This window comes from Haliotis rufescens, unplaced genomic scaffold (assembly GCF_023055435.1).
Source record: "Haliotis rufescens isolate VD_foot unplaced genomic scaffold, xgHalRufe1.0.p SCAF_11, whole genome shotgun sequence".
Lineage (NCBI taxonomy): Eukaryota > Metazoa > Mollusca > Gastropoda > Lepetellida > Haliotidae > Haliotis > Haliotis rufescens.
The window spans coordinates 34,774,999-34,790,662 of NW_025963791.1; the positions used below are offsets into that span (position 1 = coordinate 34,774,999).

The 15,664-nt window shown below is 41.2% G+C and overlaps 1 protein-coding gene across 5 annotated transcripts in view; it reads left to right on the forward strand.

Moving 5' to 3' along the window:
• Positions 1-15,664, forward strand: part of LOC124151235 (disheveled-associated activator of morphogenesis 1-A-like) — a 46,731-nt gene that overhangs the window by 8,530 nt on the left and 22,537 nt on the right. For 4 of the 5 annotated variants that reach the window (XM_046523613.2, XM_046523617.2, XM_046523614.2 and 1 more), the window contains exon 2: positions 15,083-15,160. In XM_046523613.2, the coding sequence (XP_046379569.2) occupies positions 15,083-15,160 (78 nt within the window). Of the gene's footprint in view, positions 1-4,448; positions 5,397-15,082; positions 15,161-15,664 lie in introns of those variants that run through there. The other variant, XM_046523615.2, reaches the window with a different exon arrangement.

The following is a 15,664-nucleotide window of genomic DNA, read 5'->3' on the forward strand; positions in this document are numbered from 1 at the left end:
AATAACCTAAGACGTTTGACTTTCATGTGTTTTCTGGGCCGTACGAATGGAATGAAAGCACCATGTGCTCATACTCAAGGAAGAAAGGTTTCGTTTAATTTGATTTCGAACGCTTGAAACTGAAACTGAAATATCACATCGACATGATTTTCAGTAACTGTTGCATATATCTAAGTAGCATCATACAGCAGCAAACGTTCAACAAATGAACATAGACTAAATCGCTATCAGTATTGAAATGAGGTGAAGAAGCATCACTGATGTACACAGAGGCATGCGGTAGACGTTTCATCTCGACCCCCTCCGTGGGCTGTCGGAAGCGGAAGGTTAGGGGTACGATCCCCGGCCGCGTCATACCAAAATACGTTAAAATGGTACTTGTTGTTACCCTGCCTTGGTATTAAGGGGCTAAAATAAGGACTGGTCGGTATACTGTGTCTGAGTTGAGTTTTCATGTTAAATCCGTGAGTGTCTCGGTAACACTATAAAATCGGCATTAGTCCGGACTAGTACAAGCAGTCACACACACGTGCATGCGCGTCACATTATAAGACTTTATAATTATCTGAAACTCCATTTCACCTCACCCGTTCCATCTACAGAAATTTCATCTACTGTACTGATATTGAGACTGGCTCGCCTCAACAGCCCGGCAGTGATTTCACTGGGAAAGATTACCTAACGCACCGGTTTCTGCGGGTACATTCCATCAAGCTGTTGACTCCAATCAATAATTAAGTTAATGAAGAAACCCCGAGTCATGTTGAGCAAAGATTGATCATTTTCTAGTCGCACGCTTCGTGAACTTTGAATAATTGCCACTATCGCTCGGAGCCTTTATTCATTAAAAATCAATTGTTTAGTCGAGCACGGGCTGTAGCCTCGGTTGGATCACGACTGGCACACCGGCTCGAGCTGTAATGTGTGTGACGTCACGGGAGTCGGGTAGCCCAATCTCCTCGGTGCGAGTGTTTGATCCAGCCAAAATGGTATGGTGATATGAATTATTTATCCAAGTACATGGAGATTTAATTACACTGGCTTGTGTTCCCATCGCGATATCCTAACCCTGGCGAATTATGAGGTGGTGAATCTACGATCACGCACGCGCGGGTTTGTGGTTGGGGATATTTATTTGAGCATACGACCCGTGAAGATCCGGGGTGGAATAGGTCTTCAGCAACCCATGCTTACCGTAACAGGCGTCTATGCTTGTCGTAAGAGGCGACTAACGGGACCGGGTGGTCAGGCTCACTGACTTGGTTGATGCATGTCATCGTATCCCAATTGCGTGGATCGATGCTCATGATATCAATCACTGGATTGTCTGGTCCTTTTACAGCAATCATGGGTTGCTGAAGACCTATTCTACCCCGGATCTTCACGGGTCGTTAACTCATGTGCTCCGCGTGAATTGAAAAGCTATCAAGTACTCTTCTTCTAATGATGTGCAGTATTATCTGAGAGATGTCCTCTAATCTGTAGATGACAAAGTTGTTATGAAATGAAAGAAGCCGCCATGCTGTGGCCAATTGCAAGAGAATCTAAAACAAGTATTAGTTGTTGGGGTAATTATGTTTAGTAAGTTGCGTTTTTTAATCAAATTAACTACCATTGATATAATTGTATACAATTTATTAAACATACGAGTCATTAACTTCGTGTATTATATAAAATCTGACATCGCCATGCAAACGTTGTTTGTTGTGTTTAACATCGCTACCCGCATTCAAGTGCTCCATCTTGCCTGCCTGGTCATCTTACATGAGTCATGTGTTTAACACGATGGATGGTCTTGTGATGTACCAGATCTTCTGGAAAAATATTTTGTACCTGATATTAACATTTCCACCAAAGTAATGGCACTTACTGTAGACCGACATACCTTCATATGTCCTATAACGATGATTCATTACTTTCATCCATACATCAATCCAGATTAACTGGTTTTGAAACTATTTCGATTTTATTATTATATCATTTACCATGTTAATCCAAGCGTTGAAAGATAATCCTGGCAAGGGCAACGCATGTGTTATAAAAGACACGTTGTCGATATCCTGACTGCTGTATATAGCTGGTTTTCATACCTGACACATTCAACGTGGATAGTAATTATCAAAGTAGTTTCATGTTCCCGTACAGCCAACGAACACTGGACAAAGGGCTTGTATCGAAATACCGGAAATGAATTTGGAATTTCAAATTATTAAGAATAATCATAAACCAATGAAATGTTTTAGTTATTCTTTAGGGGGCACGGGTGGCCCAGTCGTTTAGACTCCGCGATTCGCAGTGCAGAGTTGCGTCCCTTGGGCACGCTAGAAACCTATGATTGTGGGTTCGAATTCCGGTTCGCCCTGAGTATGTTTCTAGATTTGTCGGCACCATACCTGTGCTCGTGGGTTTCACCGAAGTGGTAAACGTCTGAGACCTGCATCACTTTGGGCTTACCTCACACATTAAGCTGACACGCCATGATGTAACTGGAATACTGTTAAAAGCGGCGTTAAACCCAACTCACTCACTCACTAATTATTCTTTAAATCGTATTTTCTTCACGTAAAGAAACAAGGCATATTCCATCGTTCCCGATCTTCCAGAATGAACTTATTATATACAGCAGTATACAGATAAGAACTCGTTATGTCATTGACTCAACACTCCCGGACCCTTCGTTTCCATGGAAAAATGGCTGTACAGTAACTACTTGGGGTGTAATGCATACCCTAACAATGGAGGAAAGTGCTAGCATTCCCGAGTGTTCGTCGAGATATACGCCTGTTATTTCAGGGTGGCAATATACCCAATGTTCCCAAGATTCTTTAAGCCGTGTTGGTTTACTCTGAATGACTACGAATGCGAGCCAGGATATGTTTGATTGCACACCGAGAATGACGTTATTCCGCTCCAAGGACCAAACGGGGTGCCCGGGGGTGATCTGTGGCACGCCCTCGACGGGTCCAATCTCGGTGTAAATAGTATTGACACTTCAGCTCGGGGATAAGCACTTATAACTCCATGATTTACTGGTGACTCTTACACTTCACACGTGCGGGCCGATACGTGTTATACAAATCATCACACTGGAATATTGCCTTTATGGTTACATATGTACTGTGTGTCTAAGGTCAGTGTCTTTTATATACTGGTATTCGATATAATGTTATTCCTTCAGATTGCTTATGTCATTGATATGCGCTTTAAAAATGCAGATATGTAAACTATATACTTATACAATTACAGGTCAGCTTATGTCAAGGACATGTAAAAAGTAACACCTAAACTGCTCCTGGGTTCCAAGGGTATATATTGCAGCAACTACGTAGACCCCGTTCTCAGGAATATACACGTTGCAGAAGCGATGTACAGTTCACTTGTAATGAACCCCCATCCTCAAGGACATATACCTTGCAGAAGCTAAAATTCACTTGTAAAGAACTTATACCCCTTCCTCAAGGATATATACGTTGCAATGTGACCATCATGTATATTGACCATCTGCCTTATGATACTTGTGTATTAACCATCTGGCCTTATGATACTTCTGTATTGACGATCTGTCTTATAATACTTGTGTATTGACCATCTGGCCATATGATACTTCTGTATTGACCATGTGCCTTATGATACATGTGTATTGACCATCTGCCTTATAATAGATGTGTATTGACCAACCACCTTATAATACATGTGTATTGACCAACTACCTTATAATACATGTGTATTGACCATCTGCCTTATGATACATGTGTATTGACCATCTGCCTTAAAATACATGTGTATTGACCATCTACCTTATGATACTTGTGTATTGACCATCTACCTTATGATACTTGTGTATTGACCATCTGCCTGATGATACTTCTGTATTGACCATCAGCCTGATGATACATGTGTATTGACCATCTGTACGTGTAGGGCCTGATTATTTTGCGTCTATAGGGACCTCAAAGGCATCATGGTACATGGATCCACATATCAACATGTGGCAACAACGACCTTGTGCCACGCCCCTTTCCTTTGTTGGTAATGTCGGAAACAGAACGACCTACCCGTCGTGCTGTGTAATTGTAAGTGGATGTCAGATATAGGCCAACCCTACGGAGGGTCTCCACAGCACGCACGCCTATGACAATGTAGAGAGAGAGGGAAGCGGTGCTGGCCGTTGTCTGGCTTCATACTGACATATGTGGCTTTAATGATAATGTAGTCATGGGATGTATGCATGGACATGACGAACATGACATCGTATTGGAAACTACCTGGAACATGTCAGCTCCGGACGTCTTGGATGTTCGGCGTTGCCGAAGCTCTTTCATTTGTTTAATAGTTGGGGGTGAGGGAGAACTGTTTTGGAATTGGGTTGTAGTTGCGTACTGTTCTAAACCTTGTGGGACCGGTGTTTGTGATATACCACACTGTTGATTTTATCAGTCGTGGGACCACCTCGCCCCTCGTGTTGAACAAAACGGACACCTATCACTACCTGGAAATGAATATGTCAACATTGTGTAGTTGTAGTGTTCTGAAAAATAATAATAGCGTACTTATCCCCACCTCTTGACGCTGCATGTAAACTAGCCCCTAACAGATAGCGTCTTGTCATACCATGGGTTTCCATGCTGTGGGCGTTTGCAGACGACTGCGTTTTATTTGATACTACATATCCCTGCCTGTGGAGTACCAGAATGGACTTTAAGCCTAGGAAAGGCCACATGTTGTTGTTCGAGCTGTAATTGGTGTTAAATAGCTGCTCACTCGTGTCCAGGAGAGTCGTAAATAGGTAAAGTGGGTTCGGTCTAGACCCCATGTCGTAAACTGCTTCACAATTATATGACAATGGTGCTTGTGGTCAACATGAGAAACTCCTTTACTACAAAGTTATGTTCATCGTTAAGTCCGTGAATGGGAAGGATAACATGAAGTGGACACCAAGCACTCCAGCAAACAGACCAATAACACAGTGTCAAACAAGCGAGATAGATATTTCAGTTGATGTCCAGCATGGAACAATAGAAGCGGTCTGTATACTCAATGCGCGAAATAACGCAGCGTCTAAGGGGTAACGGATACCATAACCGATGGATACTGCATTATTTCTGAAAACAGAACGTGGTTAACAAATAAAATACCAGCACAACGTCACTGCTCTGATTGTGAGGCCCATGAAACGCCAATGTCAATGTGATACTTTCCGATGGCGTGCTACCTGTCATTAAGGAGGCGAGATCTACGGGTTTGAATGAGTCTGCATACTTTGCACTTCGGACTGGGATATCAATATTTCCACGCTGTGTTTTATTGGTAAAAGGTGTTACAGTGGATGAATTTACTTCAATTCTATAAGGACTATGGATAACAAATGCCCGGATGAAGATTTCCAGGAACCTCAGGTATTATATCATTACTGTGAAAACATGTTGAAATATATATGCCTTGATGTAGACCTATCAGGGTAATAAATCGAATATGACTATTCAGTTCGCTCCAAAATGATCACGATCTGATGGGAATCCTATTCAGCGACCTTTAAAAGACCTTTAATCATTCATGTGAGCGTTAGTCTTTGTAACTGTAATCGTTCACTTAAAACAATTCATTGATGTTGTTTTTCTGTCCTAACTATAGTTTGCCCGCTTCCCTTGTAACTGAGGTTATAAAAAACATTTTTTATACGCTTGGACATCACGAAGCAACTCCTTAAAGACATCACCAACTCAGTGCCTTAAAGGTGCTGTTTGATGCTCTTCATCAAGTGATGTAAAGTGTACCCATCATCTATGGACCAGTAACGTCAATATAGGCGTGTCTGTCATCGTGTCTGTCAACAGAACAAAATCCGTCAGGTGCTATTTTCCACGCGGTTGAAGAATTAGGTTTGTCCGGATAACGGAGGTCCCATACAAACGAGATTCCACTGTACATGATATTTTATTTAACATAAGGAATGTGAAGTGTTTTATTTAAGGACTATGTGTCCCTGAGGGATCATAAATCCACTTATCATATCCCTCAAGTAGAAGTTAACGCATTTAAGATACGAGGTTCACATAATATATAGAAGCCCTTCAGGGTACTCGTCAGTGACTTAACAATTTCTCCTTGTGTTTATGTTCGGAAAATGACGTTTTACATCACTGATTCTCAAGTCTCTCAGATTATTACCGATCTACTTACGCCGTATATCCGAACGGAAGATGCTCCAAGCTAGGGCCAACCAAGTGCTCGATAAAGGTTATTGACTGGCAGAAATGTAAAGAGTGTTTAGCTATTCTGACTCTTGATTCATGAAAGTGTTCAGCGTGTGTATGGTTAGTTGAGTTTCCTGAAGGTGAAGTGCAATGGCAATCTGTTGCAAGTGACAACATTTATGACATGTTGTAAACAAGGATAAACGCGGTGAGACACTTTACTCCAGCGTTAATGCAGAACAACAATTGGTTTGGTGGTTTAAGGGGTATTCTTGACAGTCAGGGTAGAATTTTATTGTCATTTGCTCGTCAGGAGTGGTCAGGTGAAGTGGACGTTATAACACCGTGAGGTCGCACATAGCTAATAAGGGGACTAATGTGTTGGTAAGGTAAACAGCGTACTGATAACTTAAGTGTGCCCATTGACAGGTGAACATGAACATGGCAGGTGAACTTAAGTATGAAATAATGCACATACACAGGGGAGCATACACATGGCAGGAAAACATAGGTAAGGAAAGGTGAACATAGATATGGGTAGGCGAACATAGACGTGTACAGGTGAACATAGGCATGCATAGGTGAACATAGATATGGGCAGGTGAACATAGATAAGTGAACTTAAGTATGAAATAATGCACATACACAGGGGAGCATACACATGGCAGGAAAACATAGGTAAGGAAAGGTGAACATAGATATGGGTAGGCGAACATAGACGTGTACAGGTGAACATAGGCATGCATAGGTGAACATAGATATGGGCAGGTGAACATAGATAAGTGAACTTAAGTATGAAATAATGCACATACACAGGGGAGCATACACATGGCAGGAAAACATAGGTAAGGAAAGGTGAACATAGATATGGGTAGGCGAACATAGACGTGTACAGGTGAACATAGACATGCATAGGTGAACATAGATATGGGCAGGTGAACATAGATAAGTGAACTTAAGTATGAAATAATGCACATACACAGGGGAGCATACACATGGCAGGAAAACATAGGTAAGGAAAGGTGAACATAGATATGGGTAGGCGAACATAGACGTGTACAGGTGAACATAGACATGCATAGGTGAACATAGATATGGGCAGGTGAACATCGATAAGTGAACTTAAGTATGAAATAATGCACATACACAGGGGAGCATACACATGGCAGGAAAACATAGGTAAGGAAAGGTGAACATAGATATGGGTAGGCGAACATAGACGTGTACAGGTGAACATAGACATGCATAGGTGAACATAGATATGGGTAGGCGAACATAGATAAGTGAACTTAAGTTTGAAATAATGCACATACACAGGGGAGCATACACATGGCAGGAAAACATAGGTAAGGAAAGGTGAACATAGATATGGGTAGGCGAACATAGATAAGTGAACTTAAGTATGAAATAATGCACATACACAGGGGAGCATACAAATGGCAGGAAAACATAGGTAAGGAAAGGTGAACATAGATATGGGTAGGCGAACATAGATAAGTGAACTTAAGAATGAAATAATGCACATACACAGGGGAGCATACAAATGGCAGGAAAACATAGGTAAGGAAAGGTGAACATAGATATGGGTAGGCGAACATAGACGTGTACAGGTGAACATAGACATGCATAGGTGAACATAGATATGGGTAGGTGAACATAACTATGGGCAGGTGAACATAGACATGCATAGGTGAACATAGATATGGGTAGGTGAACATAGACGTGTACAGGTGAACATAGATATGGGTGGGTGAACATAGATGTGTGCAGGTGAACATAGACATGGGTAGGTGAACATAGACATGGGCAGGTGAACATAGATAAGGGCAGGTGAACATAAATATGGGCAGGTGAACATAAATATGGGCAGGTGAACATAGATAAGTGAACTTAAGTATGAAATAATGCACATACACAGGGGAGCATACACATGGCAGGAAAACATAGGTAAGGAAAGGTGAACATAGATATGGGTAGGCGAACACAGACGTGTACAGGTGAACATAGACATGCATAGGTGAACATAGATATGGGTGGGTGAACATAGATGTGTGCAGGTGAACATATACATGGGTAGGTGAACATAGACGTGTACAGGTGAACATAGATATGGGCAGGTTAACATAGACATTGGCAGGTTAACATAGATGTGTGCAGGTGAACATAGACATGGGCAGGTGAACATAGACATGGACAGGTGAACATAGATATGGGTAGGTGAACATAGATAAGGGTAGGTGACCGTAGACATGACGGGTGAACATTGATATGGACAGGTGAACATATGTATTGACAGGTAGACATACGTTTTGGCAGGTGAACAAAGGTATGGACAAGTAAACATAGGTATGGACATGCGAACATAGACATAGACAGGTGGACATAGACATGGCAAGTGAATGTAAATGTGGACAAGTGAACATGAAAGTGTAAAACTTGTACAACGTATCAGTAGCATTAGTCATGTATGTATGTTACTCCGGAACTGGTTATCGAGTACAGGTCCAGGTGCAAAATTCCAAGATTCCTGGTACCTGTATGACCATAATCTACTCGTCACCAGTAAATATCGTAATTATATTACACCATTGTTAAAACAATTGGTGTTCGTGAAAAGGAATGGCATTGGGTAATACGAATAACCCACAACATGGGTGGATTGATAACCCACCTTTATACAAAATATGTCATGTGTGAATCTTAATGCCATGAAAGTGAATCATGCCGTTTATAGAATGAACAAAAAGCACTATGATAGATGTACATTCAGCCATTGTGTTCATTGGTTCGAATACATAAATTGGCATCTTATTAAATAGGTTACCATTATTTAGGTCAGTGACAACGCGAGATGTAGTCCTGGTTAACTTATATGTTAAAGTCGTGACATCGCTGTGTGATGCATATTTGATGCGTATGTGTACGCATTGTTCACCTGTTGGCGACGTACAACCAAACGTAGTCCAATGGTATTAAATATTGTGCACTCCTTTGATCCCCGAGAACACGTACGTATATATGATAATAAACAAAAGCAACAAACACCTTTCCATAACCATAATAAATCTCCGCTAAATATATACATAAATAAAGATATAACACGTCAATGAAAGAATAATAAGTTTCCATTATCTGACGAAACAGATCCGGTTCGGCATAAAATGCAAAATAGCGGTGAAAATTACATGAATTGATCACTGAAAATCAGTGATGACACCAGGTGTTCGCGAAAAGTGTAAGCATGTCCTGTCGTACTGTACGATTCCGACCCTGTGATGAATCTACCATAATACGGATCCTCACGACCTAGAGTGTCAACTGTGTGCAACAGGGTTGTTCACAATGCATCTGCATTGGCTGGCAGCCTCATGCTGTACTCGGAGCGGTTGGGTAGCCCACTGGTTAAAGCGTTCGCTCGTCACGCCGAAAACCTGGCTTCGATTCCCGACATGGGTTCAATGTGTGAAGCCAATTGCTGGTGTCACCCGCCGTGATATTGCTGGAATATTGCTAAAATCGGCGTAAAAACCTTACTCACTCACTCACTCACTCATGCTGAACTGTGTGACTGTCAGATGTCTCTGATATTTCTACTGCGACAAACAGTGTTGATTTCGTCACTTCAATCAGATTATTTTGTTTGGAAGACTATATCACGTTCTTGACAATAACGCAGGAGGACGCCATGGTACTTCAACTTACAATTCAGCTGGAACTTTTATGATAGCTAAATTGCACTGGCGCATATGACGTAAAATTATCAATCCAGATAGTTCTACATTAAAGGATAATATGTCATAATTGTTACTTCCTTCAAGGTACCTACTTATAGATGTATAAACGTCACCGTGCTACGTTCATTTGGCACAACATCACTTTTCATCGTTGGGGTGTTTTGGTGTTAGTTGTTTTAATGTACTTCTGATTGATTGGGGCGGTGGGGTAGCCAAGTGTTTTAAGCGTTCGCTCGTCACGGGCTCGATTCATCACATGGGCGCAATGTGTGAAGCCCATTTCTGGTGTCCCCGCCGTTATATTGCTGAATATTGCTAAAATCGGCGTAAAACCATATTCACTTCACTCACATTGATTGATATCTGTAATGATATCTATAAACCACTTGTATCTACTTCATACAAGAACACAATGCACTCGAGGACATGTGTGTTTACCCGTGAAGATCAGGGGTAGAATAGGACTCCAGCAACCCATGCTTGCTGTAAAAGGTGACTATGCTTGTCGAAAGACCAACGGCATCGGGTGGTCAGGCTCGCTGACCTGGTTGATGCATGTCATCGATCCCTATTACGTGGGTCGATGCTCATGATATTAATAACTGGTTTGTCTGGTCCAGACTCGATTATTTACAGACCGCTGTCAAACAGCTGGAATATTACTGAGTGCGGCGTTACACAATAAACAAACAAAACAAACAAAAAACTTGTAACAGAGAAGGTGCATCATCTGTTTAAGTGTTTTCCCAATTGAATAAGTCATTTGATCACTTTCGTTTGATTATGATGTTAAATGTGTTTTATATGTGCTCTTCATTTAAACTGTCCTTTTTATGTTCCTCATACACCACTACTTTCCTAAATAAATACGTGAAGTATTGATTCACAATTAATCAACTAAACTGTGACACACGAGCAACACTGTTTACTTCCACAACATGCAATTAACAAAACACAGAAACGAACATTTTATATTGGTTATCTGAAGCATGTTGTCTCTGGGGTTTTGTTTATGTCTCATCGCTACAACTTCAAATTAAGTGCAACGTCAGAATCACCGAGAAGTCGTGACACATTGCGAGTCAACTGTCCTGGTTAGCCGGGTATGGTACAACATGGAACACAACACTGTTTGGTGTGCACGAAGTGTCCATTGTTACTGTGTGGGCTTAGATGTTATCAAGATGCACAACGCCATGTTGCCTGCACAGAATAAACACACCATCCTATTTCACAAGCATTGTCATTGTGGCGAAATTGATTGGTTATTGATCTGAAAATGTGTACTTTAGAATTCGTATGTATTTATACCACGTTTGGAATCTTTTTATTCTGTGAAATCAAAGCCACGCGGTTGAACAGGTAGGAAGACATGACGCCAGCTTCTGAAGGCTTGGTATGTATACATGATAATTTTTATATAAAACGTCAACGCCAGAGAATAAACAGTCTCGATTATCTTCTGAAACAGATTCCGTTGGCTTAAAAGGTAAAATAGCGGGGAAAATTATATGAATGGATCACTGAAAGTCAGTGACGACAAGCGGTGTTGGGGAAAAGGGAAAGCATGTCATGCCCTGCCCTGCCGGCAGCACCCGCCACTCACACAATTAGCATAAAAGTTAATTGGTTGTTTGTTACCTGACACCGCACAGCGGTACTCTTACTACAGTAATACAAAGCGAGACATCTTAACATAATTGGTATTCATAGTCCTTTAAAACTTGTAGGTGATGTGGTTATCTGCACAAAGAAATCTGCACTTACACCAATTCTGAAAGGTAACGGTTGACAAAACTCAAAGATAGTCTTTGTGGCGAAACTACAGTTTGGAATACAATAAGGTAACACCTTCCTTCCTGGCTGCTGTGATGTTTTCAAACTGATAGTCACTGATCACCTGTATTGTGTGTTTGTTAGCACCGCACTCAGTAATATTCCAGTTTTATGACGGCGAGCTGTAAATAATTGATTCTGGACCAGACAAACCAGTGTTTGATACTATGGGGCAACAATCCATGCCGTCTGGTAACGAAGACGTTCCATCAACCAAGTCACCGAGCCTGACATCCAATCCGTTTAGTCGCATCTCACGACCAACATGGGCTGCTGGGGAACTCACCAATCAGGATTCCCCGCTTGTTGTTGCTGTGATAGTGGACAAGGTCCAGGGCCTTGCTCTGGGACTGTCGGAACTCCAATTACAGACAAAAGTTTGACCTAGTGCTACTGTCGCTTTATGTGGCCGTGGATCTTGTCCTATCTAGCCACTTAGTACGGGCCCGTGAAAATTCGGGTAGAATAGGCCTTCAGCAACCCATGCTTGCCGTAAAATGCGACTGTGCTTTGTCGTAAGAGACGACTAACGGAAACGGGTGGTCAGGCTCGCTGACTTGGTTGATGCATATCATCGTATGCCAATTGCGTGGACTGATGATGTCAATCAGTGTATTGTCTGGTCCAGACTCGAATATTTACACACCGCCGTCATATAGCTGGAATATTGCTGAGTACGGCGTTAAACAACAAACACACATTTAGTGCAGCAATCCTGATTCCTGGTAAGACGGGTCCCCAGCAGCCTATTCTGGAAAAGGGTATCGATGACATGCGACTAATGACACTGGTACAAACATATCAGCCGCCTCTGTGTTATATGTCATATACCTAAAACGTTGTGTGCATTCAACACTACGTGTATCGTCTTGGATATCACGAGTGAAACCCCTGAATAATGCATTTGCGCTTTGTAATAGATCAAGAAGGTTCAAAGTACACATTTGAAAGGTTAAGCTTCCTATATATTACGTGGTAATTGTGCTCATTAAAACTTTATGTCACCGGTTTCATGTTAATTTAATTCTTTTACCCAGGACACTTGTTTCTCGTTTACGAGTGGTCGTTAAAAAGGATCAATTTTATGTTCGTTTGTATGCTTATACCTGTTTCAACTCCAAACATATTATTAGTTTGTAACCGTAGGATGGCTTTCTGTCAAATTAATAACCACAAGCAATTTACGTATTCATATATAAATATAGTTACACGTTTCTCTGTGTAATATTCATAAAGGGATGACAGGAATTATGATGTGGTAAATAACCCAAATCAGTTTACTTAAGTTCAGTCTTTAGGAGGAATACGGTTTATGAACAGACTAATTTGACGCCTGTTTAACATACGGTATGCGCGGAATCTCAGCATCTTTAATGCGGCGGCTATCTGTAACAAAGTGCCCTTCTTTCAACAATGGGTATCTTATACGTTAATGGGCCTTTTTCATAAGACATAACAAAAGTGTGTGACACGTATGGTCATTCACATCTAACCCATCCATTTTTGTGTCAACCTCCTGTAGTGCGCTAGTACGCACAGTTACACAAAGTTCGTACTATTGGGCGGTGACCAGTAGCGTTATTGACCCCTGTTACACGGGTCCTAACTTCAGCCTGTCCATATTGCGAAATTCTTAATCCAAGGTGTACGTGCCTCGCCATATGGACCGTATGTGTTTGTAACAGAGCACCGCAGAGGACCCATATATATAAACTATTCAAAAGAAGTTAAACAACACCTTATTCTTTCATATTACAGATGCTTATTATTATCATATAGCACACGAACTATAGTAATATGAAAGTATCGGATGTTCAAATGTCTCGTACAATAAAGCAGTAAAGCATTCAATACGCTTTATGATAGACATCTGGAGGACATTTCCGAATTTGGGTGGGCAGGATACCTTTATTCGAACATCTGGTGTTATCACTGTTTGATAGTGATTCGTCAACACATGCTTATGATATAGTCGGAGTCGTACAATCGACTGCTTGTGGCTGCGGAAAGGATATTGTCACTTAACTTCTTTTGAGTAGTATATTATAATTAACTTAAATTTCAACATAGAGACAGTGTGTATGGTGTATTTCAAAACCTACGACAGACTTATTTGAACTACAGGTCACAACTTTAGGCATAATTGTCCTCCACTGTGACCAAATATTGATAGCGATAATGATTTCTTATGGAAATAGTTTTTGTTTGTTTGTTTGTTGTTTAACGCCGCACTCAGCAACATTCAAGCTATGTGACGACGGTCTGTAAATAATCGAGTCTGGACCACACAATCCAGTGACTGACATTATGAGCATCGATCCACGCAATTGGGATACGATGACATGCATCAACCAAACCAGCGAGCCTCACCACCCTATCCCGTTAGTCGCCTCTTACAAGCATGGTCGCCTTTTACGGCAAGCATGGGTTGCTGAAGACCTATTCTACCCCGGATCTTCACTGGCCCTGATGTAAATTACACGCACTGAACCAATAGTGGGGTTTATAATCCCTATGCCTCGTACAATATGTCGCAACCACTCGTATAGCTGCTATAGGATGTATTTTAATTTCAGATGAATCACATTTGTATTTTTATGGATTCGTTGCAACGATAACAAAAGCAAATGTTTAGGGCGTATCATTATCACATTGGCCAGATATACGCCCGCTAACGCAGGTATTACGTACAAGGATATATCCGTAATCGCATAAAGCGTCTTGCAAGAGCAGATTTGAAAAGACACAATGAAACGTCTTGCTTGTGAAATTAAGGGGTGGAATGCATGTTATAATGTAATAGCTTTACAGGTTACATCACATATTCCCATAGTCAACACTATAATTGATTCTGAGCAGCTCCTAAGCAGCTCAAGTGCAAAACAGTGCGCTATGTAACTCGCTCTTGTTGGCCTGGATACGTCTGAGGCCAAAGAATTATGTATTAATCATTTTCCATGACGCCCTCTACATAAGCATCAAAACCACAAGCATTGCGAAGCATTGGTAATAAAATGGAGCTACGCCATCATGTCGCTTAAGATACTGTGTTTGTGCCAAAGCTGGGCATCCACTGACAATGTGTTGGGCAGTCTCATTAAATTCATTGCATAATCTACATTTCATATTAAAATTTACATTTTGGTGCAAAATCGAGTGGGAAGTGACTGGAGCAGCAAAAAGAAGGCCTTCAGTTTAACTTTTCAGGCCAGCGAAGGACTCTCAACACAGTGCACATAAACTCGATACTGTAGTCGTATTATTCTTGTGATTGATTGATTGATTGATTCTGTTGTTGATTGGTTGATTATTCCCTAGGGCTCCGTGATGACGATGTCCACGGAGCAGGACCGGCTCATGTGCCTGGACGCGCAGTGGAAGATAATATTCAATGAGGTGAGCCAAGAGTGTTCACTGATAACCAGCTTCAGTCCGGGTGCCGAAGCTTCTACGCACGTGTGAGCTTAATCAAATTCAGTTGTATCAATTACTCCAATACAGATCGGGTTTGAAGTAGACTGAAACGAATATATGCCAGTCCCAAACAGGATAAGAAATAGCCATCGTTCGCAATTTATGGATCCAATCTAACATGTTAAAAACATTAGAAAACGGTCTGACATAGAGCCTATATGAGGATTTGCTTTTTATGTCAATAAAACCATAACATATTCCACCATACATTGGGTACAACACGCTTCGAAATGTTCTGTAGTTCGTACAGTAACAGCTGATCTATACCTAAAACGTTCAGAGCATGCAGATGCGTACATGTAAATATCTGACAAACGTATCAAGAAAGGAATAAAAAAAGTGACAAGTATGAACTAACTATAGATGTTGGAATGGGTAACCATGTGACCGCCTTTCGATGCAAAATGGTTACCCTGTACATTTTAC